The sequence below is a fragment of the Eulemur rufifrons genome, chromosome 15, assembly GCF_041146395.1.
Source record: "Eulemur rufifrons isolate Redbay chromosome 15, OSU_ERuf_1, whole genome shotgun sequence".
NCBI lineage: Eukaryota > Metazoa > Chordata > Mammalia > Primates > Lemuridae > Eulemur > Eulemur rufifrons.
This window is the reverse complement of record NC_090997.1, coordinates 107,540,605-107,564,279: the sequence shown is the minus strand read 5'-3', so window position 1 is coordinate 107,564,279 and position 23,675 is coordinate 107,540,605. Positions and strand designations below refer to the sequence as shown.

The 23,675-nt window shown below is 56.7% G+C and overlaps 1 protein-coding gene across 2 annotated transcripts; it reads left to right on the top strand.

The window, feature by feature from the left end:
- Positions 1 to 536: 536 nt before the first annotated feature.
- Positions 537 to 23,405, top strand: UNC93A (unc-93 homolog A). Of its 2 annotated transcripts, XM_069487900.1 has the most exons (10): positions 537 to 617; positions 1,658 to 1,709; positions 6,013 to 6,150; positions 8,479 to 8,660; positions 9,539 to 9,768; positions 11,615 to 11,740; positions 15,629 to 15,843; positions 16,982 to 17,117; positions 18,285 to 18,416; positions 22,777 to 23,405. In XM_069487900.1, exons 3-10 carry the CDS (start codon positions 6,064 to 6,066, stop codon positions 23,040 to 23,042), a joined length of 1,374 nt encoding a protein of 457 aa, XP_069344001.1. In that variant the 5' UTR covers positions 537 to 617; positions 1,658 to 1,709; positions 6,013 to 6,063; the 3' UTR covers positions 23,043 to 23,405. The 2 variants fall into 2 exon arrangements, with proteins under 2 accessions (XP_069344001.1, XP_069343999.1); XM_069487898.1 differs by lacking the exon at positions 537 to 617 and having other exon boundaries at positions 1,604 to 1,709.
- Positions 23,406 to 23,675: the final 270 nt, after the last annotated feature.

Sequence of the window (23,675 nt, the reverse complement as noted above, 5' to 3'; positions counted from 1 at the left end):
TGGGACTCGGAGGCCAATTGACACAGCTGGGCGCGTGGCCAAGTCACGGCTGTTGGGGACATTCAGAGGTCTCGCTACAGAGTTTCCTGGGCTCCACCTGGGAAGGGCTGGACGCAGAGCTCACAGGCGGCCGACCCCAGACCCCCAAGGGCAGCTCTCGGGGGTCCCCGCGCTGTAAGCACAGAACTCTCACCACCCTTGTGAGTCACAATCCTTCCCAGTTCTCAGACGCGTCATCAGCTTGGTTTTCGCCCCAGCTGAGCCAGCGTCACCCTGGCTCCCTGCCATGCCGTCCTGGCCTTCAGGCCCTGCTGGGTGGCACCGTAGCACAGGGGCAGGACTAAGAGATGAGCAGGTGCGTGGCGACCTGCCCCAGGGAGGGTGGCTAATGACCTGGGACAGAGCAGTGTGTCCAGTCACGCTGGCTGCCACTGCGAGCGGTGCCAGAGCTGTGGCTCGGGCCAAGGGGAGGGGCCCTGGCTTGCTGGTCACAGGTGTCCCCTGTGTCCAGTGTGCAGAACTCAGGAGGCGTTTGCTGAAGCGACAGTCGCTGTCTGCCAGGGCTCATCCGGCGTCCCAGCCACACTGCTGGCCTCTTCCCAGCTCTTCCCCAGCAGGTCAGGCCAAAGGAGCTGCCCGGCCAGTGGGCAGCAGGCTCCAGCCCGAGGGGTTAACTGAGCGCCTGGGCTCACAGCCCTGTGCCCATAGCCCTGTGCCCACGCCCACCGCGCTGTTAACACCGCTGTTAACACACCTTCCTGAGCCCATGGGCGCCAGGGAGGGCCCGGCAGGCCTGGAAGCGCAGCTCAGCCTGGACGCGCGGGAGCAGGGTGGGGTCTTGGTGGCCGCCTCTGATGCCAGAGCTGTAGAGACCACTGGCGGCCGAGTGCCCGGGAGCAGCCCAAGGGGAGACAGGGTAACCTTGACAATGGGCTGCCCAGAAATAAACTGGTGTTTTAGTTTAGTTTTTAGGGTTCTTTGTAAGAGAATCTCTTTATAAAAGTATATTTTCCTTCAAAACTTTTTATTCCCTTTAAAATTAGATGCTTTTCCTAGAAATATAGAAATAATATATAGGAGCATCACATAAAAGGGGTACGTATGCCCCTTTCCTCCCCCAGGTCCTATTGTCCAGAGAAGGGTGTACTGTGAGTTGGTGCACGCACAGTGAGTCTCCAGTGTTGTATGCGTGCGTGTACACATACACACGCATCCATTTATGTTCCTAGACACATACACATGTATAGGGTCTGTCATAAAAATGAGCTCATGTACTGTTACTTGCAGAAGCAGTGACTTTCAGTCCTGGTCTCTATAAAGTGCCCTCTCTAGAAACAGTGACTTTCAGTCCTGGTCTCTATAAAGTGCCCTCTCTAGAAACAGTGACTTTCAGTCCTGGTCTCTATAAAGTGCCCTCTCTGAGTCGTACCAGGTACTTTCCAGTCTGTCTCCCCAACGCGCCAGCTGTCCCCAAAGGGAGCTGAGCGGTCCCCAGCGCTGTCTGCTGAGACCCACTTCGCAGCCAGGCCCGGCCCCCGCGGGAGCAAACGGGCGTGTTGTGCAACCGCGTCCCAGGGCCCCGCCGGGGAGAGCCGTCCCGCTCACAGCGGCCGGAGCAGACCAGGAAGATGTGTCAGTCTCTCCTCTGATCTTTCAGATCTGAGACGCCAAGTGCGGCAGCGGCTGGAGCGAAGGAGACCACAAACTAGGTAAAACTGACGCGGGCGGCATTGTCTATTCATAGTTTGGGGACAAAGCTCACATTCTGTGGAAGTTTGTGTGCTGTGGGAGCAAAGGTGCAAAGCTGTCTTTGGAGATTCGCCAGTGCAGCGAACGTCTCGGTGGCTTTGGCTGCACAGACCAGACACCTGGGACGCTCCAGCGCAATCACCACGCGCTGCCCGCCCGCGGGCCCGTGGACAAGTGCCTTGGCCCTCGGCCACCCCGATCGCGTCCCGGCGTCCTCAGCTGCTCACAGCGCTCGGCTGGGCTGACTCAGTCAAAGCGCCTCTCTCATTTCCTGGGCTGTGCCGGGGAGCGGGGCTTTCGGTTTCTGCTGAGGGAAAATCTGTCTCACGGACGTCTGCGGGGCCGGCCGCTCTGCTGGCCGTCGGGGCTGCGTATTCTGCCACCCTGGTGCGGGTGGCGGGTCACAAGTGTGCCCCACACTCCCGTCTCCTTACTGCCTTATCTTCAGTCCAGCACTCGCCACCGTCGAACTCATTTGAGCTCTCTATTTGCCTGGTTGTTTATTGAGACTTTAGCCTCCTTGAGAACGGGGACCCCTGGCCCTTTCCTCAGTGTGGTGGCTCCAGGAGCTGTGATGATATCTGGCTCGGGGCGGACCCCAAAAATTGCTGTGGAAGGAGCAGAAAAGTAGGTTCTATACCTAAGGCAGCAGAAGGCTCATTGGAAAGGGAAAGGGACTGTGCGTTAAGAAAACAAAAGGTGTGTGCATGTGCGTGTGTGCGTGTGTGTGTGCGCGTGTGTCCTTGCACACACGTGTGCTCCATGAGAGCAGGCAGCCCGGACTGCCCGCGTGCTGGCTCACGGCGCCGCTGCACTGACCGGGAGACGCAGTGTAAGCACAGACCTGCTGGTGTCCCTCCCCCGGTGTGGGATGGGGACCCTGGCTCTGATCGGAGCCACCGGTCAGGGGCCCTGCAGACCCCTCTGGGTTTGGGCTGTATCGGCCACTCCAGCGTCCCCGGTGGAAGTGTGTGCTGAGGACCCCTGAGGGAAAGAAAGACCCAGAGTCCCAGGACATCAAGGGCACGTCAAGGACGACTTGGAGGGCTGTGACCACCCAGAAATGGTGTGAGGACGAAAGTATGTTTCGCTGAGTTGGCAGGAGGCGGGCTCTCCTCCCTGGCAAGCCATGGCGGTCAGCCGCAGGGCTCACGCTTACCCAGAGCCTTTCCTCGGGCGCCTGGAGTTGCCTCGGCCGAGGAGGACCTAGTGCAGGTGAACCCCCCCTCAACTCAGGGGGTCTCTCTCGCCAGGGTCCAGCAGGGTCATCAGCCTGTTCCGGGATTTTAGATGCTTTGGAATGTTTGCTAACAGAAAACACTTTCTCAAGCCATAGTTGTGCTAATACAAATTGTTCTTCCTTTAAACACATACTCACGCGCACACACGCATGCACACACGTATAGAGCATGGAGCACATTTATTTCCAAAGTGTGAGAATTCCTAAAGTGGGCAATTTGTTCTACTCTTTATGTATGCATTTTTCATCTTTATGTAGATAAAAACCTACCTAATGAATAAGGCACATTTGAATTTATCTGCTGCTGCTTTTATTAAAGATTCCAGATTTAAATGTCAAGAAAATGGATATTAATGTACTTAACGTGAGTACTTTCTTTAAAAGAGCAAACCACTGATTAGACTTCCCTTAAGTTAAAAGCCATCTTTAGCTTCTTAGCAGGGAGTTTACTGATTGAAAATGTGATTCTGTAACACTCAAAACCGTGGAGCCGTGGGTGAGCTCAGTGGCAGCCAAACAGTGGCCCCTAGTGGCTGGTGAAGCCACCGGTGTTGTACACAGCCTGGGTCCTCCAGAACAGTCTTTCTTCAGCTCCCGTCAGACGCCGTAGCTTTTCATTTCACTGTCCAGTAAGTGACCGTTAGATTCAAGCAGATCTATAAAATAATCTTTTCTGCTCAAGCTGATACAGTTTAGGTGTTAATTTTAAGGGGTGACATGACCACTGGTACCTTTGGATCATGCATACCCGCATCTCTCCAGCCTGTGGGAGGTTCGCCCTGGCCCGGGTTCACGGCTCCCGGGGACACAGGGCTGATGGCCGTTGCCAGCGCTGAGCCCGGCCAGCGTGGGTTTGCAGAGTTTGCCGTGCCCGGTCCTCCAGCCACACGTCTGCAGGGACGTGGGAGTCGGGAGCCTGGGCAGGATGGGAGCGTCCCTCTGCTCATGAGGAAGCCACGTCGTGAGCGCGCCTGGGACCTGTGCTGGCCGCAGGAGCCGTGGCGGTCCTGGTAGACATCTCTTTCAAAAGAGTTTTGTTCCGCTAGAGAGCAAAGGCGGATGGTGAAATACACCTTTCAGTTTTAGAACTCTCTCTTAACTTAGGTAAAGGGAGGCACTGAGAGGGAGAGGCAGGCGCAGAGCGAGGATGTCAGAACGCAATTCCCGGTACAGGTGGGGCGGCGGCGGGGGCGGGGGGCTGTGGCTGGGCCGAGCGAAACAGACCTCTGGGTCTATCCGCACGGCGTGACGCACCGTGGGACACACAGGCTGGAAAATGCTCCCAGAGCCAGTTAGCAAGTCCTCGTGGTCAGTTCTGGAAGGTGTAGCAACCAAGGGAGAGAGAACAGCAGACACCACGGAGAAGCTCTTCTAAACGCAAGCCACGTGTGGGTAGTGATGGGCTAGGCTGAAGTCAACCCAACGCCGCCAGAAAATAGAAGGAAGTCAAAGTGTATTGACTGGTAACAAGGTCAGTGTGAAAAAATCCATGTTCTGCTAAGCATATTTCTTTAAATATTGCTCCAGCTTGTATTTTCTCGAAAGTCAAAGTGTCATCTCAGCTAATTAACATTTATTGGCGATTACTAAGTGTCAGGGGCTATTCCAGAGGCTTCCAAAGTTATTAGCCTCTTGAACTTTTGCAATGCTCCTTTTTTGAGAGGAAACTGAGGTTCAGGGAGTAACATGACCCCTGAGACCACCCAGCTAAGAAGTCACAGGGTCGGGATATGAACCTGCGGAGTTTACCTGTTTCCATGGCTGCTGGCCACAGCACACACATGGCTGATACAGTTTGCGAGACTGTGTTTTCTTGTGTCTGTGGAAACATGATAATCCATGTTTACTCAATATGCAAAACATTATTTTCATAAAACTTTTCACTGGAGTCGGTTAAGCGGCAAGAACTTCATCCCATTTACCAGTGGCCGTGCGGCCCACAGGGGGTGACGTGCTGTCTGGGACAGAGCTGCCACCTCGCATTGGGGTTCCCAGGGCTGCCACCGTGTGTTGGGGTGGCCGGTGCTGCAGTTCTGCCTCCCAGATCCAGGCTGGACAGAAAGGGTCGACTCCACAGAGCTCCAGACTCAACCCGCAAGCATCAAGTTGTACTAACACTGGGGTAAACACTGATTTTTCTTGCTTACTAGCTGTGAGTTTGGGGAAAGTTGTTTAAAGTTCTAGAACTGCCCTATCCAATCCAGTCGCCACCAGCCACTTATGCCTATTTAAACTTTCATTTTAATTAACTAAAATGAGATGCAATTATGAATTCCGATTCTCAGAGACTCCAGCCTCATTTCCAGTACTCTCTGGCCACATGTGGCTCGTGGCAACTGCATTGGATGACACCGATATAGACCTAAATCACTCAAATCACTTCAATTTTCTGAAGTTCAATGTCATGCCTTGTAACGGGTCTCAGATTTATAATGGTAATTATCGTAGGACTGTTATAGTTAACACGAAATTATGCACATAAAAGTGCTTTGCACGTTGTAAAGTGCTATACTCAAGGGTTTTTTTTAATTATTCTAGTGTCATAAAACCATATCATCTTTGCAATACTAAGACTTTGGCCCCAGGATCTTATAATCGCGTTAGCTCTTTTTCAGAAGTTGGACTGTGCATCTTGACGTTGACATTTATGCTTTGTTCTTTAAGACTGAAGTCCACACTCTGCAGCCTGACGATTTCTCTTAATGTGGAAGGTACCATTACACACACACATAAAATACACAGTTTATATTTTACCATGAGGACCATGTCTGCTGAAGATTAACAGGAAAAAGTAGGATGACACACCAGCTGGTGAGAGTCTCCACCTTTCGCCCCCGAGAATGGGCTACTGTGGACGCAGAGCAGGTGAATGAGTGACGGGCTCCCTGTGCCCCCCAGGCCAGAGACAGCCGCGCTCCTTAACTAGCAGCCTTAATGACTAACACACGTCCAGCTCAAATGACAGGGAGGATGGGACTTCAGGGACAGACTGTTTCTCATGTGCACCAATTGGCTTCTTTCAGGGAGCAACAAGTTTGCAGGTCCACCGGCGGTCGACTCGTGTAGCCGGCGCGATGGACAGGAGTCTGAGGAACGTCCTCGTGGTGTCCTTCGGGTTCCTGCTCCTCTTCACGGCCTACGGGGGTCTGCAGAGCCTGCAGGTGAGTGGACACTCGTCACACCGTCTCGACTTCTGAACGTCTCTTGGCCTCCAAGGATCCTTGTGGCCACAGATGACAATGAAATGGACTTTCTTTAAACCCACTGAACCTAGTGTTTCCTCCTCACCCCCCGAGAGCTGCTCTAAAACAAGCAGGGGTCTGCATGTGATCCCACCCTGCAGTCCCCACCCGTGTCCCGGGAGGGCTACACAACCGCGCGGCGTGTGCGGCTCTCGGACGAGGAGAGCAAGGGTCTGGAGACAGTGATTTGACGAGACAGTCTTTGCCTTTGGGTGGTCAGAAGAGACACAAGAAAAATCGTTGTGAATTCTGTAGTTCCAGGCCCTCGACTTGGTGGTCAGGGGCAGTAATGTGAATTTATCAAATTTCACTAGACCTTATAGATTCCAAAGCTGCTTGAAGCAAAACCATGAACGTTGACAAAATTGTTCTGTATATTTCGAACTTTGTGGTATATTTTCCTCCTCGGGTCTCTGAGCCCACGTAGAAACCTGACGGCGTTCTCTAAAAGGCCGCAGCACTGGTGCTGTGTACCTAGAAGTGGATTCGACGTATTTTCCGGAGGTAGTTACGTTTCCAGTCTGACCTTTAACTGGGGCTAGAACCTCCAGGGAGTTCCAGGGACTGGCCAGGAAACGGGGCTGCCACCACCCCGGGCACATGTGCTCACCCAGGGCTGTGCGCTGGGCCTGGGGCTGTCACACGCAATAGTTTCAGAGCTTCTGAGGACAAGTTGGCATGGTCTTGCAGGATGTGTCAATCAAGAACAAGAGTTAGGCACCTACCGTGTGCACAGCATTGAACCAGAGAAGCACACCCAGGAGTGTGGAATACAGTTTCTGCCCTCGCTGTGCGCAAACGCTTCGGACACGGAGGCTGGCAAGGAAGGTCACACGCAGCCCTGAGTTCTCAAGTGCGCGTTGCCTTTGGCTGAACTCGGTTCGGTCCTGTTTCTGATTAGGCTCCCAGGGATAAGCTGACAGCTGTGGTGACCGTCAAAGTCAGCTGGCAGGGGAAGCACAGTGTCCTTTCTTGCCACGACAGTTCACGGCTCCTGGAGTCCAAGCCTCCCAGGGCTGTGTTGTCCCCACAGCGTGTTGGTGTGTATGTGGCACCAGTTCTGCCGCTGTGTCCAACCGAGCTCTCGTTGAATGCAGTCGGCGTGTGCTTTCTGGAAGGAGAGCTTCTCCGGGCACGACCAGCCAGGACACCCCCCTTTCGGAAGCTTGCCCGCAGCCGGTCCCGCTGTGGGGCCGGGGCTGGCCGTGGGAGGTCGGAGTTCTCAGGAATCAGCCTGTGGATCCGGCACCGCCCGGCCCCCCGACAGCACATCGGCCCCTGGACTTGGAAGCCAGAGGGAAAAGGAGTGGGGAGGGCCCCAGAGGCTGCCAGTGTCCCTTCTCTCAGCGGTGACGGCAGATTCCAGGGCACAGACAAATGTGGCAGACGAATGTTTCCCTCTGTGGGTCCCGCACCCAGGAGCCTCATTCAAGAATCCCTCGGTGGTACCCAGACGCGCTCCCTGCTGGCAGACAGCTGCGCAGGGCGGAGGTGGCCATCCGCCCTCCAGCTCTGCCCGCTCCCCCTGGGCCTCCGGGCCTGAGAGACGAGCGGTGTGAGAGGGCCAGGCCTCCACCCCTGGCGGGGTCCAGGGGCACAAAACAGCCCCCTACTCACCTGCTCCACCCTCGGGTCTCAGCCACATGGTCTTGCCCGCGGACCCAGAAGATAGAAACATGCTCTACCTGGGATGATTGTCCCTGTTGGTCAGGACTGGCTTAAGGAAAACAATGCATGGTTAGAAGAGACCTCAGGAACGGCTGCACCCCAGCCAGGCTGGAGGAACCCACCTCTCTCCATCAGCCCACCTGCTTGCACCTGGCCAGCTTCCTTCTCAGGCCCCAGTGAGGCACCACATGCCCAGGTTTCCCTCCTCTGAGCTCAGCAACCCTGGCAGGAAGACATGGCCTTGTTCCTGCGAGTCCTCGCCCTGGTCTGGACAGGTGTCTGCCTGCCAGGACCCTGGGACACTCATTCACGGCACCTCCTGCAGCAGCCGCCTCCTCTCAACCTCTGCCGTGGGCTCCTGCTGACCAGGTGGTCTCAGCTGGGAGGTCGCTCCCTTCTCCCTGCCTGCGCCCTGGCACCTGGCCCAGACCTCAGCTGAGCCGCAGGCAGGGGTCCACAGAGCACGCGGTCTCCCAGCGGCCGCCCCTCCCTGCTGGGGCAGTGAGGCCGTATGCTGGCCGGCCCCGGGGGACACACAGCGCCGGGTCCCTCCTCTGACGGCCAGTTCTGTCCCCACAGAGCAGTCTGTACAGCGAGGAGGGCCTGGGCGTGTCGGCGCTCAGCACGCTGTACGGCGCGGTGCTGCTGTCCTCCATGTTCCTGCCACCGCTGCTCATCCGGAGCCTGGGCTGCAAGTGGACCATCGCCATCTCCATGTGCGGCTATGTGGCCTTCTCCCTGGGCAACTTCTCCGCCAGCTGGTAAGGCCGGGCCCTGGGTACCGTCCCCGCGTCCCTCTCAGAACATGCTCTGCCGCCCCAAACCCTCTCACTTCCCAGCAGGACCACATGGTGGTTCCTTGCCATTTCCCACCAGGGCTCCTCTGGCCCCTGTGGGCCCCACCTTTTCCGCCCGGTCCCTACCCTGGGCTCTTCCTGGGATCCGCCCTGGGCCTCAGCTTCCCTCTCTGTACCAGGGAACGTCTCTGGCCCCAGTAACGACAGTGAGACTCTAACGTGGACACTAGGGTGAGTCTCACGGAGACTTAGCCAGGATGCAACCACTGGACCAAGCACTGTACCCTCAGCCCACCCTCAGAAGGTGGGTGCAGCCCGGCTGGCCACAGGGGCCGTGTCTGAGGTCCACCTGCTCCCGGCTGAGACAGCTGTGCAGAGCCCAAGCCCCAGGGCCTCCGGGCTGCCTGCCTTGTCCCCAGGAACACTGCCACCAAGCACCTCTGGGCTGACCCAGGACGTGCTGATTACGATGCTTCACATCCTTCCTTTCCTATCGCGTTTTCACAGGACCCCCTGTTGAGGGCTGAGCCAATCAAATGACCTTTTAGTGTGAAGCTGTTAGAAATACCTGGAAACCACCCACCTTCTCTGTGCTGCTTAGCTCGAGCTTTGTAGTTACATCCAAATAAAAACTCCGCTGACCTTGACTTTCACTCTCGCTAATGACCCTGAACCAGAAATGGCCCTGAGTTCACTCATTCGTCAGAACCTAATGGAGAATCCGTCAGTCCAACCCATCAGCGCACAGTGACGCCAGCCAGGCGCACGGGTTCCTTCTCCCATCCATACGAGGGAGGGGCAGAGGGGACGCAGGTGCCACGTGTTTGCCTGTCATCCCGCAGGTACACTCTGATCCCCACCTCCATCCTGCTGGGGCTCGGGGCGGCCCCGCTGTGGTCTGCCCAGTGCACGTACCTCACCATCATGGGCAACGCGTACGCAGAGAAGGCGGGCAAGCTCGGCAAAGACGTGGTCAACCAGTACTTCGGCATCTTCTTTCTCATCTTCCAGTCGTCCGGCGTGTGGGGCAACTTGATCTCGTCTCTGGTCTTCGGCCAGACCCCCAGTAAAGGTAAAAGGGGTCCACGTTGTTCCAAAGTGGAGCAGGGTCTAGCGCTGGCGGTGGAGGGGTTGCTGGTTCCCCTGGCGCACCTGTCTCCATCCCGTAACGTGGGCAGGTGAGCAAGGCCCCAAACGAGTGATCCGCGACCTGCCCGTGGCCTGGTCACCAGGTTCTGCTCTCCACGGGGCAGTCACTTGGGTCTTAAAATCCGTGTCCTCAGCCGGCGCAGTGGCTCATGCCTGTAATCCTAGCACTCTGGGAGGCCGAGGCGGGAGGATTGCTCAAGGTCAGGAGTTCGAGACCAGCCTGAGCAAGAGCGAGACCCCGCCTCTACTAAAAATAGAAAGAAATGATCTGGACAACTAAAAATATATATAGGAAAAATTAGCCAGGCATGGTGGTGCATACGTATAGTCCCAGCTACTCGGGAGGCTGAGGTAGAAGGATCGCTTGAGCCCAGGAGTTTGAGGTTGCTGTGAGCTAGGCTGACGCCACTGCACTCACTCTAGCCTGGGCAACAAGAGTGAGACTCTGTCTCAAACAAACAAACAAACAAACAAAAAGATCTGTGTCCTCCAAGGGGCAGGGGAGGCCCAGGGAAGGGCATGTGGGGAAACTGTCGGAGGAATTTGGGTTCATGGAGTCGCAGCTGTCCTTTCTAGAATAATAATGGGTTTGCCTGATTTACTTTCCTACTAACCTGATCCACTGACCAGTTTTTCGAGTGTTGCTTGTTGGTCCTTTGCCCCCGACTCTCACGAGCAGTGGACGGGCTGATGCCTTAACTCACCGTCTCTACCTGGCCCTGCCCAGACACGGTTTCAAGCATGTTTCATGATGGCACCTTCAATGCCCATGTTGAGGATTTAAACCAAGGGCAGAGGAAAGAGATCTCTTCATTCTTACTGGAAACCTTTCCCACCGGGGTAGACAGCACTGACCCTCCCGAGTGGGCTCGGGGCTCTCCGCCTTGCTGTCCCTATAAAACCCACCTTTGGGAAACGCTATAGCCAAGGCCTCCTCCCTTTTTCTCATAGCAAGGACGTCATCCTTGCTAAGTGCACTTGAAGAAGGGAAGCCACAGGGCTAGAGCATCTCAGCCACGATGTGGCGAAACCGCGAGGAAGGTTGCGTCTGTGTCGTGACTGTGTGAGTGGAGTGACAGGGAGTATTAGTGCTCCCAAGGACGTGGAAGGCACTTGGAAGGCCTCTCGGGGCTTCGCCGCCGTTCCATGCCCCTGACCCCACGACGGCTGGTCCGTGTCTGCTGCTCCCTCGCCGGCCTCGGAGACGCCGTGGAGCTGTGTGTGTGGAAGCCGGTTACAAGGACAGCAGAACACGGAATACCCCCGAGCACCTGCTGACTTGGAGTCTTGGGAAGTTCACACTTTATTCTACGCACAGACCAGGGAGCTCACACCAGCCTTCAACAACGGGCAAGCTGCCACTTCACCTGCCCAAAGTCATGGAACTGGTTACAGTGAAAGAGAACCCAGCATTCTTGATGCCCAATTTGATATTCTTTCTTCTTTTTGATTAATTTTGAGAAGTTGAGAAATTTTAGTTAATGTCAGGAAAGTAATATAACAAGTAACCAGCATTTAATCCATGTTTGTGCTTCTTTGAATCCTTGTATAACACTGATATGAGTCTCTACCTCCCAGCCGAAGCATCTTAAAATCAAGTCTACAGACACGTGCCCTGGAGTAAATGTATTTAGAGACCCTGGTCATTCGACCCTGACCTCGGAGTGTCCACCCCCCTTTCCACTGGCACATTCACTGCCCAGGTGCCGCACCCTGTCCGATTACTAACACCTGGCTTCTCACGTCACCTGTTTGCTCTGACTTCACAGAGGCCATCCCGGAGGAGCAGCTCGCATCCTGCGGGGCCAGGGACTGCCTCATGGCCACCACGCCCAGCAACAGCACCCAGCGCCCCTCCCCGGAGCTGGTCTACACCCTGCTGGGCATCTACACCGGTACGTGCTCCACAACCCGGCACCTAGTCCTGAGCAAAGCAAAACCAAACCTCCTTCTTATATTCACCAAGACCATCTCCCCCAGCGCAAATTTCCTTCATCTGAAAAATCCTTGCAAAATGTGTTGGGCTGGATCACATGCAGGTATTTTCCTTATAAAGGTCAAATGCAGTGGACCAGAGCTGTCTAATAGCACGTCCTGCGGTGATGGGATCATTGAACTTCTGCAGCAGCTAGCGCAGCAGCCGGGTCTAGTAATACTTGCTTTGTGTATCTGGGTGCTCCAGAACTGGGTACACACATACTTAAAATGTTATGTCCTCTTGCTAGATTGATCCCTTTATCATTGTACAATGACCTTCTTTGTCTTTTTTTTATTGTTTTTGACTTAAAGTTTTTTTCTATCTGATACGAATATCCCTACTACTGCTCACTTGTGGTTTCTGTTTGCATGGCATATCTTTTTCCATCTTTTAACTTTCGTCCTGTATATATGTGTCTTTACAAGTGAAGTGTGTTCCTTGTAGACAGCATATTGCTGGATCTTGCTTTTCACTTGTTCTGCTGTTACAGCTTTTAAGTGGAGAGTTCAGTCCGTTTACACTCAAGGTTATTACTGACGTGAGAAATGCTACCCCGTCATTACGGTCTTTGTTCCTTCCTCTCTGGCTTATCGGGTGTCCTTACAGTTTGGGGGTCTCTGTAGCGGTGCCCCCCGAGTCTTTCTCTTCTGCAGTCGCGTTTGCCTTACCACTGAATTTCAGACTTTCTTGTGCTGTCACGATGGCAACCGTCACCCTTCGTTTCCAGGCTCTGGCCTCCCTTGAGCATTTCTTGCAGGGCTGGTCTTGTGGTGAAGAATTCCCTTAGAATTCGCTTCTTTGGAAAAACTTTATTTCTCCTTCATTTATGAAGGATGATTTTGCTACTTATAGTATCCTTGGCTGGAAGGTTATTTTTTTTCTTTCAGCACTTTGAATATATCTTCCAATTCTCTTTTGGCCTTTAGAGTTTCTGCCGAGAAGTCCACGGTTAGTCTGATGGGGGTTCCTTTATAGGTGATGCTCTTCTCTTGCTGCTTTTAGAATTCTCTCTTTTTCCTCAATCCTGGACAGTTTGACTGTAATATGCCATGGGGAACACCTTTTGCATTGTATCTGCTTGGTCCCTGGGCCTGCTGTATCTGAACGTCTAAAGCTCTTGCTAGACTTGGGACGTTTTTACCTCCTACTTCATTAAATAGGTTTTCAAAACCTTTTTTCTCTCTTGGCCCTCTGGGCTACCAACAATTCATATATTTGGTCACTTTATGGTGTCTGATACATCACAAAGGCTTTGTTAATTCTTTTTTATTTTTATTTTTTTATTATTTTTGTCTGTCTGAGTTATTTTAAAAGACTTGTCTTCAAGTTCTGAGATTCTTTCTTCTGCTTGATCTAGCCCATTGTTGAAGCTTTTGAGTGTATTTTGTATTTCATTCAGTGAATTCTTCAGTTTCAGAATTTATGTTTCATTATTTTTGTGGTATCTGTCACTGCAGTAAATTTCTCATTCATATCTTGAATTGTTTTTTTGATTTCTTTGTATTGATTTTTAGAATTTTTTTATATTTCACTGAGTTTCTTTAGTATTCAAATTTTGAATCCTTTTTTCAGTATTTTCTGATTTTCTTTTTCATTGGAGTCTGTTGTTGAATTGTTGAGTCCTTTGGTGTCACATTCCTTGCTTTTATGTCTCCTGTGCCCTTACTCTGATCCATGTACATCTGGTGCAGCAGTTGCTTCTTCCAGTTTTTTGAGTTTGATGTCACAGGGAGACCATTTTCTGGGAGGTGTGTGGGTGGTGTTGGGTGGGCAGGACTGTTTGGCTTTGATTCTGGGCACACGCGCTGGTGTCATCTCTCTATGATTTTGTCAGCTGTATACAGCATCGGTGGTATCTGATTTTTTCAGCAGCTTAGGGTGTAGTTATCAGAGGAGATTCTGGTGACGTTTTGCTGGGGACAGGGATGCCGGGTGGGCCAGTCTTCAAGCTCCAGTGGTGGCAGTGAAGGGCTGCGTGTGTGTTCTTGGGCCCCTGGGAAGCGGGTGTTGCATGGTGTGGCAGTGGCTCATGCTGGAGCACGGGGTCCTGCTACAGGCAGCTCTCAGGCTCCGGCAGTAGCAGTGGCCACAGTGGAGGGGTGGGGTGGGGGGGGGGCCTGTGCTCAGGACGTGCACTAGAGGACAGAGGCCACTCCTGGCATGGGTGGGGTTGGCACCCACAGCCACAAACAGGGAGCGCTCAGGTTGTGGGCAGCACTTGCCTGGGCCCCTGGCTGCAGCATTGTGGAGATGGGACAGATCCCGCCTGCTGTGCACAGGACCAAGCACAGCGACCTTGCTGCCTGTGGGGGCAGGGCAGGGTCACCACCCACTGCCCCAGACACGCAGCTCTCGGGTTTGTGCACTCCGGTGGCAGCAGTGGCCACAGTGTGGAGAGTGAGGACCCACAGTGCAGAGTCAGGGAGGGACTGTGCCATCTGTGTGTGAGCCGGGCACGGAGGCAGTGCCACCGGTGGGGGCACCACTGCTGCTCACAGCCCCAGGCAGGTGGTCCTCCGGCGCCCGCCAGCCCCTGGGGCGGCAGCAGGCTCTGGCTGTGGCGGTGTATGGGGGAGGGAATGCAGGTCCCTGCTGCTGTGGGGGGCAGGGTTGCTTCTCGCAGCCCCAGACAGGAGCTCTCGGGCTCCAGGAAGCATGCACTCTGTTTCCTTTGTCCCCGGGGTCCCCTCCTTGGTGTGCTGCACCGTCCTTTTCCTGGGGAGTGGTACTCCTTGTGGCTAGAGTGCTGGGGACCCTGCAGCACCTCCAGGGCCAGCCAGCGCTGTGCCACGGTACCCTCCAGGTGGACGCTGGGGCATGTCAGGGGGCACCCCTGAAACCTGGAGCTCTGGGGCTGTGGTTCCCAGGGCAGGACACAGTCCAGTGACAGCTGTGCTCTCACAATGGCACCAAACTGCAGCCACTTAGCCTTGGGGGCGCGTGACCCAGCGAGAGTCCCCTGCCTGGTGCAATGCCCTTGCGGGGTCTCCAGGTCACCAGGCTGGCCCGTCTCAGGGTTCGTGTGGGCAGTGGCGCTCTCTATGGTCAGGACTGCGGCAGGACGCGGTGGACAGGGACCGCGGAGGGTCTCTCGCCTCTTTCTCCTGCGCTTGGGAACTCCGTGTCTTCTCTGCTGAGCCCCAGGGCTCTCTCCAGGGTGCTCCGCCCAGGTGTGACCTCTGATCACAACCTTGGTGCTTTCTGGAGAGGGCGAGTGTCTAATCTAGGACTTAACTCATATTCAAAGGGTTATCACTGCTTTGAAAAGGATTCATGTAAAGGGGTTTTTTAATGATTCTGAGGGAAATTTATATATATTCTTTGTCATTCTTGAATTTTGGAATTTACAAAGGCCTTGGAACATGTCCTTAAAGATCAAAGGTCTGGTACATGTCAGACCCGGGGAACGGAGTCCAGCGCCCGGCTGGAAAGCAGAGGCTGGATGGTTAGCATGCACAGCAGACCTCTGTCCTCGTGGTAGGGACAGTGAGCTGCCATCGACACTCAGGCCCCTGTAGAGCCACCTCTGGATCAGAGGTTGCGAGTGTGCACTGTGAGACATCTGCCAGACTGAGCAGGCACACCGGCTGCCAGCGTGCGTCAGGCCCCGTGCCAGAGACCAGGACTTCACCTCGACACAGTCAGAGTCCAGAAGGGGAGATAGAAATGTGCTCGACTAACCAATATCTGGTGTTGTGAACGCAGCTCCGGGTTGGCGCGTAGCTACACCTTCCTGGGCGATTTCGGGGCTGGGCTCCTCCCAGGCCTGAGGGTGCTGAAGCAGCTGTCTGTGCCTTGCTCTCAGGGAGCGGTGTGCTGGCCATCCTGCTGGTAGCTGTGTTTCTGGAGAACATACAGGACGCTCAGCGGGAAGGCAGAGGAGAGAAGAAATCACCATCTTTTTGGTCCACGTTGCTGTCAACTTTCAAGCTGTTTGGGGACAGGCGCCTGCGTCTCCTGACCCTGCTGCCGCTGTACAGTGGGCTGCAGCAGGGCTTCCTCTCCGGCGAGTACACCAGGGTAGGACAGAGCAAGAGCCACATGCTCACGTGACACGCGGCGCCACTGCCGTGCCCCTGTCTGCGCCTGCAAGGGCGGCGGCATCTCCGGCCACCCTCCCTGCCCGGCCGGTGGGAGGAGGGCTCCGGTGTGCCCAGCCCCACAGTAGCCGAGTTTATGGCTCAGGTGCAGCTTGCGAGTAACCAGCTCACGGGAGCTGGGACTCCTTATCTCCAGGGGACACTCCTTGCTTGATCGGGTCTCCCTGGGAAAGGGCGGAGCTGCCAGATGGCAGCTGTTGCTGACCCAGCTCATGCTGGTTGCCTGGCTCTGGCCCCACGCCCTTGCTTTAGTGCTCGCTGGGGAAGGACGTGAAACCGATGAATAGCGTGGACGTTCCTTACCGCTCTAGTTGTCAAACTAGACCCTACAAGAAAGCAGCGAGGCCGCGCAGGCTCTGTCACCCTGTCCACTCCAATCCCCTTCCCCCCAGTGAGCACTGCCCGGCCACTCTGTGTGTGAGGGAGGCCCCTGCGGGGGCTGACCACAGTGGCACGGGATGCTGGGCACACAGTGGCAGGCAGTCGGCCTCTGGAGTCGGCACAGCCAGAGCCTCACCTGGCTCCCTGCAGGGAGCCTCTCCCCAGGCTTCTGTCCTTGGTTTGCCTGCCAGGGTGGCGCCTGTTCTGAGGAGAGCCTCTTGGTACTTGGAAGGTGCCCACAGTGAGTCTTTGTCCCGAAAGCCCAGCCCTCGGTAGATGAGAGCCCAGGTCACCATCCCCCATGTGCTGGACAGGAGACCACGCAGGGGCCATTGAGAGCCAGGCTTGGCCTGGGCAGCTGCCTGTGCCCCCAAGGTGCACCCTCCCGAGTGGAGACCCTCCCTGGCCCCCACCACGACTCCCACCCAGTCAGGGCTGCCACCTTAGCGAGAGAAAAATGCAGCACACTCCACCCTGAGGAGTTTCGTCCAGACGTCAGTCCAAACTGCCCCTGCTCAGTTTGTTCCCCAAAGGGCATTGTCTGCCGCACACAGCGTTGTTCTCAGCCCTGGGAGCCGCGGGTCACGTTAGTGCACCCGTAGCCGCCGGTCTGGCTTCCTGAGCTCGGGCCCCAAAGAAGCTGAGAGCATGTGTGACCCGCTCTCTTCCTCCCCCAGTCCTACGTCACCTGCGCCCTGGGCATCCAGTTTGTCGGCTACGTGATGATCTGCTTCTCGGCCGCCGACGCGCTGTGCTCCCTGCTCTACGGGAAGGTCTCCCAGTACACGGGCAGGATCGCGCTCTACGTGCTGGGTAGGTGCCGCTGCGGGGGCTGAAAGCGCTTTGAGACCAGAGAGCCCTGCGGAGCCCCCATCTGTTCACGCCTTCCTCCCTCCACCGTCACGCGGGAGCTGGATTTCTCCTCCGCCCCGGGCTCTGGGCAGGCTCCGTGCTCAGCCTGCGCCACACAGTGCGGGAAGAGGGGCCACTCCTGCCCGCCGGGGGCTCCCTCCACGTGGGGCTCGGCGGAGCGTGGCCAGAGGGCAGGCGGGGGCAGCGCAGGGTTCTGTGGAGGCGAAAATGAGGGACCCTGAGCCCATCCCATTGCTGGGGGAGGTGGGGGCCACCCGAGGGCCACGCTTGGGTCGTGGTACCTTTGTTCAAATCGTCTATTCACAAAGTGGGTAAAGATGAGTTTCCTACAGCTGGCGGGCTCCATTCCAAACACACAGCACTCTCCATTTTTCCTGGAAGTGAAAGAAAGAAACACAGACCATGTGAATCGTGAGAAATGGGGCGTCCGTGCAGACAGACCCCCGGGTCCCAGGCAGGGCGGGTCCCAGGAGGAGTGGCGAGAGGGAGGGGAACGAGGAGCCTCGTCAGTGCCTGTGAAGGGCCGAGCGCTCAGCAGGCGGCCTCGTTTCATCCGCATGACCGCCCTGTGCAGCAGACGGCGCCCGACTCACAGGCAAGGAAATTGGGGACCAGAGAGGTGCAGTGAGTTGGCCAAGATCGCACAGCCTTTGGGAACGTGGGGTGGACCCGTCTTTCTGGCTCCAGAGACTCTGCTCTTTCTGCTCCTCCGCAGTGTCTGGAGGTCACAGGACGTCCTTGTTGCTCCCGTCTAGAGATGCCACAGTGTCTGCTGAAATCAGGGGCCACACGTTGGGGCCCACTGGGCCACAGGCGGAGCACAGACGTCGCCTGCCTGGGGGCCCCACCCTGTCTGGAAGGCCCAGGAGGCCCCGTGGAGGCAAGGCACAGGTGTCCCCTTGCAGCGGGCAACGTGCACACCTGTCAGCTCACACCTGTCAGAGTCCCCTGAAGAGATCACCTGGGGGCGTCGTAGGGAAACATTACTTAAGCAGGAAGCACATGTTGAGGGGGACCCCCGGCTCCGCTGAGCTCTCTGAGGCTGCGGCCACCTCGGCAGGGGGACCGCAGCCCCTCACGGCCGTGGCCTTCCCCCTCTGCACCCAGGTGCGGGCACCCAGCTCTGCTGCTCCCTCGCCCTCCTGCTGTGGACGCCGCACCCCGACCAGCTGGCCGTATTCTTCGTGTTTTCCGGCCTGTGGGGCGTGGCGGACGCCGTCTGGCAGACGCAGAACAACGGTGAGTGTCCCCCACGCCCCTCCTCCGCAGGTGTCCCCGGCGTCTCCCTGGCGCGGCCGCCCGTGCAGGGCTGAGCAGGGCCAGCAGAGCCCCGTCGACGCGGTGTGCCCGGGCCAGGAGAGGTGAGTTGAGAGACGGAACAGGCGGCCCAGAGGGCTTCGGAGTCGCACTCTGGTCTGAAGTGTTTTCTCTGATCGTGACGTGAGGGGTGACCCCCACCCCCACCCCCGCCAGCTTCCTTGTGGCATGGTGTCCTGAGGATGGACACTGTGCAGCTCAAGCAGAGGAGCCACCTGCAGCCCGGGTGTAGGCCCTTTCCTTAGGATGACAGTCCCCCTGACTTTCGGCCACCGTTAGGGCCTGTCTGGGCAGAGGTCCGGGTCCCCGTACACCTGGTGCTGGGACAGACGGATGCTGAGCACGGCTAAGAGCACCGTCGGGATGGGGACCAGTCAGCGCTGGAAGCAAGCAGTGTCACAGCGGCTGGGATCAGCATCTGTGCTGGGTGCCACAGGGCTTCGGGGGCAGCAGTGGGTTTTCTGGGACTGTGGGGTGGTGGGAGCCCCTGGGTGGGAGCCGCAGGGGAGGGCAGGACAGCCTTGTCCCAGAGTCACGCTCCGTTGAGTCTTGGTGATTGCTGTCTAGGCGGCTGGCACAGAAGGCGGCCTGGGGTTCCGTGGCCTGCCTGGGGTGTGAGAGGGTGGCCAGGGTTCTGTGGCCTGCCTGGGGTGTGAGAGGGTGGCTGGGGTTCCATGGCCTGCCTGGGGTGTGAGAGGGTGGCCAGGGTTCTGTGGCCTGCCTGGGGTGTGAGAGGGTGGCTGGGGTTCCGTGGCCTGCCTGGGGTGTGAGAGGGTGGCCTGGGTTCTGTGGCCTGCCTGGGGTGTGAGAGGGTGGCTGGGGTTCCGTGGCCTGCCTGGGGTGTGAGAGGGTGGCCAGGGTTCTGTGGCCTGCCTGGGGTGTGAGAGGGTGGCTGGGGTTCCGTGGCCTGCCTGGGGTGTGAGAGGGTGGCCAGGGTTCTGTGGCCTGCCTGGGGTGTGAGAGGGTGGCTGGGGTTCCGTGGCCTGCCTGGGGTGTGAGAGGGTGGCCAGGGTTCTGTGGCCTGCCTGGGGTGTTAGAGGGTGGCTGGGATTCCGTGGCCAGCCGGGGGTGTGAGAGGGTGGCTGGGGTGCCTGTGGAGGGATCGGGTGGAGAGAGGGGCTGAGCAGGGCTGGCGAGACTGGGAAGGAGTCAGACTCACTTGGTTGTCGTTCCCACTGAGGGGTGGCCAGTCGGTGGCTACGGGTCGCGCTGGTGGCCCTCCCAGGACACGGGGCTTGGCGTCTTGATGCCGGGTGGGCTGAGGACCCTGGCTGAGTGGGCAGGGAGGGTGGGCAGTGGCCGGGTGGGGGTGGTCAGGCTTCTCATTTGTTGCCTTTCACTCGAGCTCAGGGCCGGGACGGGAGAGAAGGAAGGTGGCAGGTGCAGCAGGAGGGGGCTGCCCTGTCTGTGGGGACCTCAGCCTGTGGGACAAAGGGGGAGCTCCGCCTTCGTGGGGAAAGGCGCTGGCGGGATCGCAGGGAGGAGGCGCCGTGGGTGGCCGTGGGGAGGTGTTTGTGGGCCGGTTGTTGTCTGTGGTGAGATGAGCCAGCGGGTTTCAGAGGGGTCGCGAGGGAGAGGAGGAAGCAGGGCTGGCGCGGGTGGACGGTGTTCGGAGGGGACAGATTGGAGCTACCCGCGGGCCAGGCTGTGATATCGCTGCTCAGGACAGACGCTGATTTCCGGCGGGGGAGGAACAGAGACTCACTCTGGCCTTTCTTGGGGGTCAGAACTGTAAATTAGGGGCGTGTCAGGCCACCCGTAGGGACCCAGCCAGCACCAGGGAGAATCTATTCCAGCTTCCCCCGGAGGACAGACGTCTACGCCATCCCACTGCGCAAAACGCAAGGTGGCTCCTCTGAACTCATGGGGACTTTAAAAAGTTTACATATTAAAAGTCAAGGAAAGGATTGGGGTAAATAGCCCCACAATATTCATACAATAATTCTCCCGATTTTTAAAATGAACGCAGTGAGAAGGGTTTGGTGTTCTTGCTGCTCAGCCATGGAAATAATTGCGGTAACTCTGCCCGTCACACGGGCACGGGTGCCCTAGGCAAGGCCGTGTCCAAGGGTGGGAATTACCTGCGGGCCAGTAAGTAACGTGACGGTCGAGTCCCACGAGTGCCTTGAACAAGGAGCCCCTTCGATGAGGGAATGAAATTCTGTCTCTAAGCACAGGTAAAAATAATTTTTTTTCAAAGACAAAACAATTGTTGGGGGAAGCATTCCCACACACGGTAGGATTTCCTGCGCAACCTGCCCTCCCGATGGCCCCAGCAGGGAGGGACATTCAACACCGAATTCCCTGCAGGCTGAGCTGCCCGCTCTCAGAGTTCGCCACCGTGCAGCGTGGCACGTCCTCGAGGTCTCTATTCTCTATTAAGAAAAAAAAAGGAAATTTTGTGTAGTTTTGGCCACATCTCAAGAATAGCTCTCACTCGTTTCTGTTTTATTTTTTGAGCAGCAATTTGGATCTCTAACCCTATTTTCCCTGGATGTGTGTCTTTCTTTCAAGAAAGTACGTGGGCCGCACTGTCCTAATTGGTGGCGCTGAGTAAGGCCCTTGCGATCTGCCCAGCCCAGAAGCAGGCCGGCCAGTACCCACCCCAGCCCTCCTTCCCGGGGCGGGATTTGGAATCTCTGCTCGGCGCTCCCCAGGGGCCCCGGAACGCCTCAGCCTTTGGCAGCAGATCTGTGCCGGGGACTCCACCGTCATTCACTAGGACAGCCCGTGCGAGGCACAGTGCGGTTGCCATAGTAACCTTACACACCAGCCACTGCAGACACAGAATGGCGGGTCCAGAAACACTCCTTTGCCCCGCTGCTGGCCCAGGGCCCTCTCTCGGTGACATCATCCCTTTGTCCGAGACCCCAACACTAACACTAACCCCTCCCGCCAGCCTCCTAGCGGGGGGCCGAGTGTGTTCTCAGGTCTGTGCCTGGCGCTCTGCTAGGTCCTGTGAATTTAGGACATTTAAAGAAATAGCCTCTGCCCCAAGGACCTCGCCTAGCTTGACATCTGTAACCCTTCTGGGGAAACTGTGCTTCGGAGTCAGGTTCCAGCCCTGCGTGTGTTTGTGGTCACCGCACACCCTGCACCCACTGGTCCCCCGTCTCTGGCCGCTTGGTTCGGCCAGTGACAGGACCCTGGGTGTCACCACCCCCTGGGGCAAGCCCAGAAGGACATGCTGTAGACAGAAAGGAAAGGGGCCTGTCCTGCCCCGTGTCACCCGCGGGAGGCCACACTGTGCGGCCCAGTGAGTAGGGCCTGCGGGGCCTTTGTCACGAGGTATTTCCGTCGGGAGCTGCTCTCACGCCCAGCACGCGTGTCCCGTTGTCACCCGGGGCTGGGAACCAGCCCCCCGTGTGCATCCTCCATTTCTACAGATCGGGGGCCGGGGAGCACCCCACGCTCGGGCTGCCCGGGGTCCCCACCCCAGCCTTCCTGGCCTGTGCAGAGGGTGTGGCCCAGCCCAGGGTCAGCAAGGGGCTGGAGTGACCCAGCTCCCCGAAGCCGGCGGCCTCTTGTCCCGGCCACCTTCTCCCCCCGCCTTGAGATGTGGGGGACGCAGGAGAAGGGGAGGAAGGAGCAGAGCCCGCCCGGCCTGTCCCTGGGCTGGCGGGAGGCAGGGGACGGGGGCGTCGAGGCTGCAGCTCCCGGGAGTGGGGGCTTGAGGGGACCAGGGGAGTGGCCTCCCCACAGGGGCCCCTCCTGGGCGTGGTGGCGCCGGGATGTGGGGGTGCGCCAGTGCGGGTGGCTGAGATTCCGTCAGCGCCGTTTCATGAGTTCTATGTCCCTAGTACAGATGGTGGCTCTTCCCTGCCACAGGGTGTCATCTGACTCACTGTAACCCACAGGGTGAAAGAATCCTTTTTTTAAATGAAAAGGTCCTGATTTTGTTGAGAAAATTGGGCGGTGGGAAAGCAACACTGCTCCCCCAGCAAGGGGAAGGCCGGTGTTTGGGGTCTGCCCCTGCCCTGTCCCCCTCTCCCTGCAGCTCTCACCATGTAACATCGGCCTCTGCCCTGTCACCTCTCTCTGTAGCTCCCACAGGGTGACATCTGCCCCTGCCCTGTCCCCTCTCCCGGCAGCTCTCTACGGCGTGACATCTGCCCCTGCCCTGTCCCCCTCTCCCTGCAGCTCTCACGGGGTGACATCTGCCCCTGCCCTGTCCCCTCTCCCTGCAGCTCTCACGGGGTGACATCTGCCCCTGCCCTGTCCCCCTCTCCCTGCAGCTCTCACGGGGTGACATCTGCCCCTGCCCTGTCCCCTCTCCCTGCAGCTCTCTACGGCGTGCTGTTTGAGGAGAACAAGGAGGCCGCCTTCGCCAGCTACCGCCTGTGGGAAGCCCTGGGATTCGTCATCGCCTTTGGGTACAGCACGTTCCTCTGCGTCTACGTGAAACTCTCCATCCTGCTGGGGGTCCTGAGTGTCGCCATGGTGGCCTATGGCACCGTCGAGTATCTAGAGTCCAAGAACCCGGCCAGACCGCTTGCGCCAAGACAGGCGACCCGAGAAGAGGAAGAAGATATACAAACAAAAATATGAGCGCGGCCGTCCATGGGCGACCCAGAAAGCGTCTGCAGAAGCAGTGTTCGGCCTGAGGACGCCTCACGGTGGACGGTCACCTTCACAGCTGCTTCGGCGTATTTGCCGTTCGAAGATGTCAAGTGATTTCACTTATGTATTTTTCTACTCTAACGAGTTTTTAGTCCATCCATCGTCTCATCAATAGAGATCAAGAGTATCTATGAAGGTATCAGTTCATTTAATTCCAGATACAAAAGAAAAATGTTTAAAGTACAATCAACCGATGAGAACTTGTATCTATGAAGGTATCAGTTCATTTAATTTTAGATACAAAAGAAAAATGTTTAAAGTACAATCAACCGATGAGAACTTGTATCTATGAAGGTATCAGTTCATTTAATTTTAGATACAAAAGAAAAATGTTTAAAGTACAATCAACCGATGAGAACTTGCCTAGAATCAGAGACTTACCCTTATTTTTGTTGATGTTTGTAAGAGCTGGAAGGCTACTTAAAATAACCCAGTCTAACACTGTAATTTTACAGATGGGTAAACTTTCAAACTTCTAACACCGCACATTTTACAAACAGGTCTGCATGAGTCCACTGACTAAAGGACAGACTAGAGTTGATGTCTCTTGAAACTTACAGA

Bases quoted from the DNA above. Each gene is read 5' to 3' on its own strand.
- UNC93A (XM_069487900.1), top strand. From the start codon at position 6,064: ATGGACAGGAGTCTGAGGAACGTCCTCGTGGTGTCCTTCGGGTTCCTG. The intron at 6,151-8,478 runs GTGAGTGGACAC...CTGTCCCCACAG, and splicing joins GGGGTCTGCAGAGCCTGCAG to AGCAGTCTGTACAGCGAGGA. The intron at 8,661-9,538 runs GTAAGGCCGGGC...GTCATCCCGCAG, and splicing joins GGCAACTTCTCCGCCAGCTG to GTACACTCTGATCCCCACCT.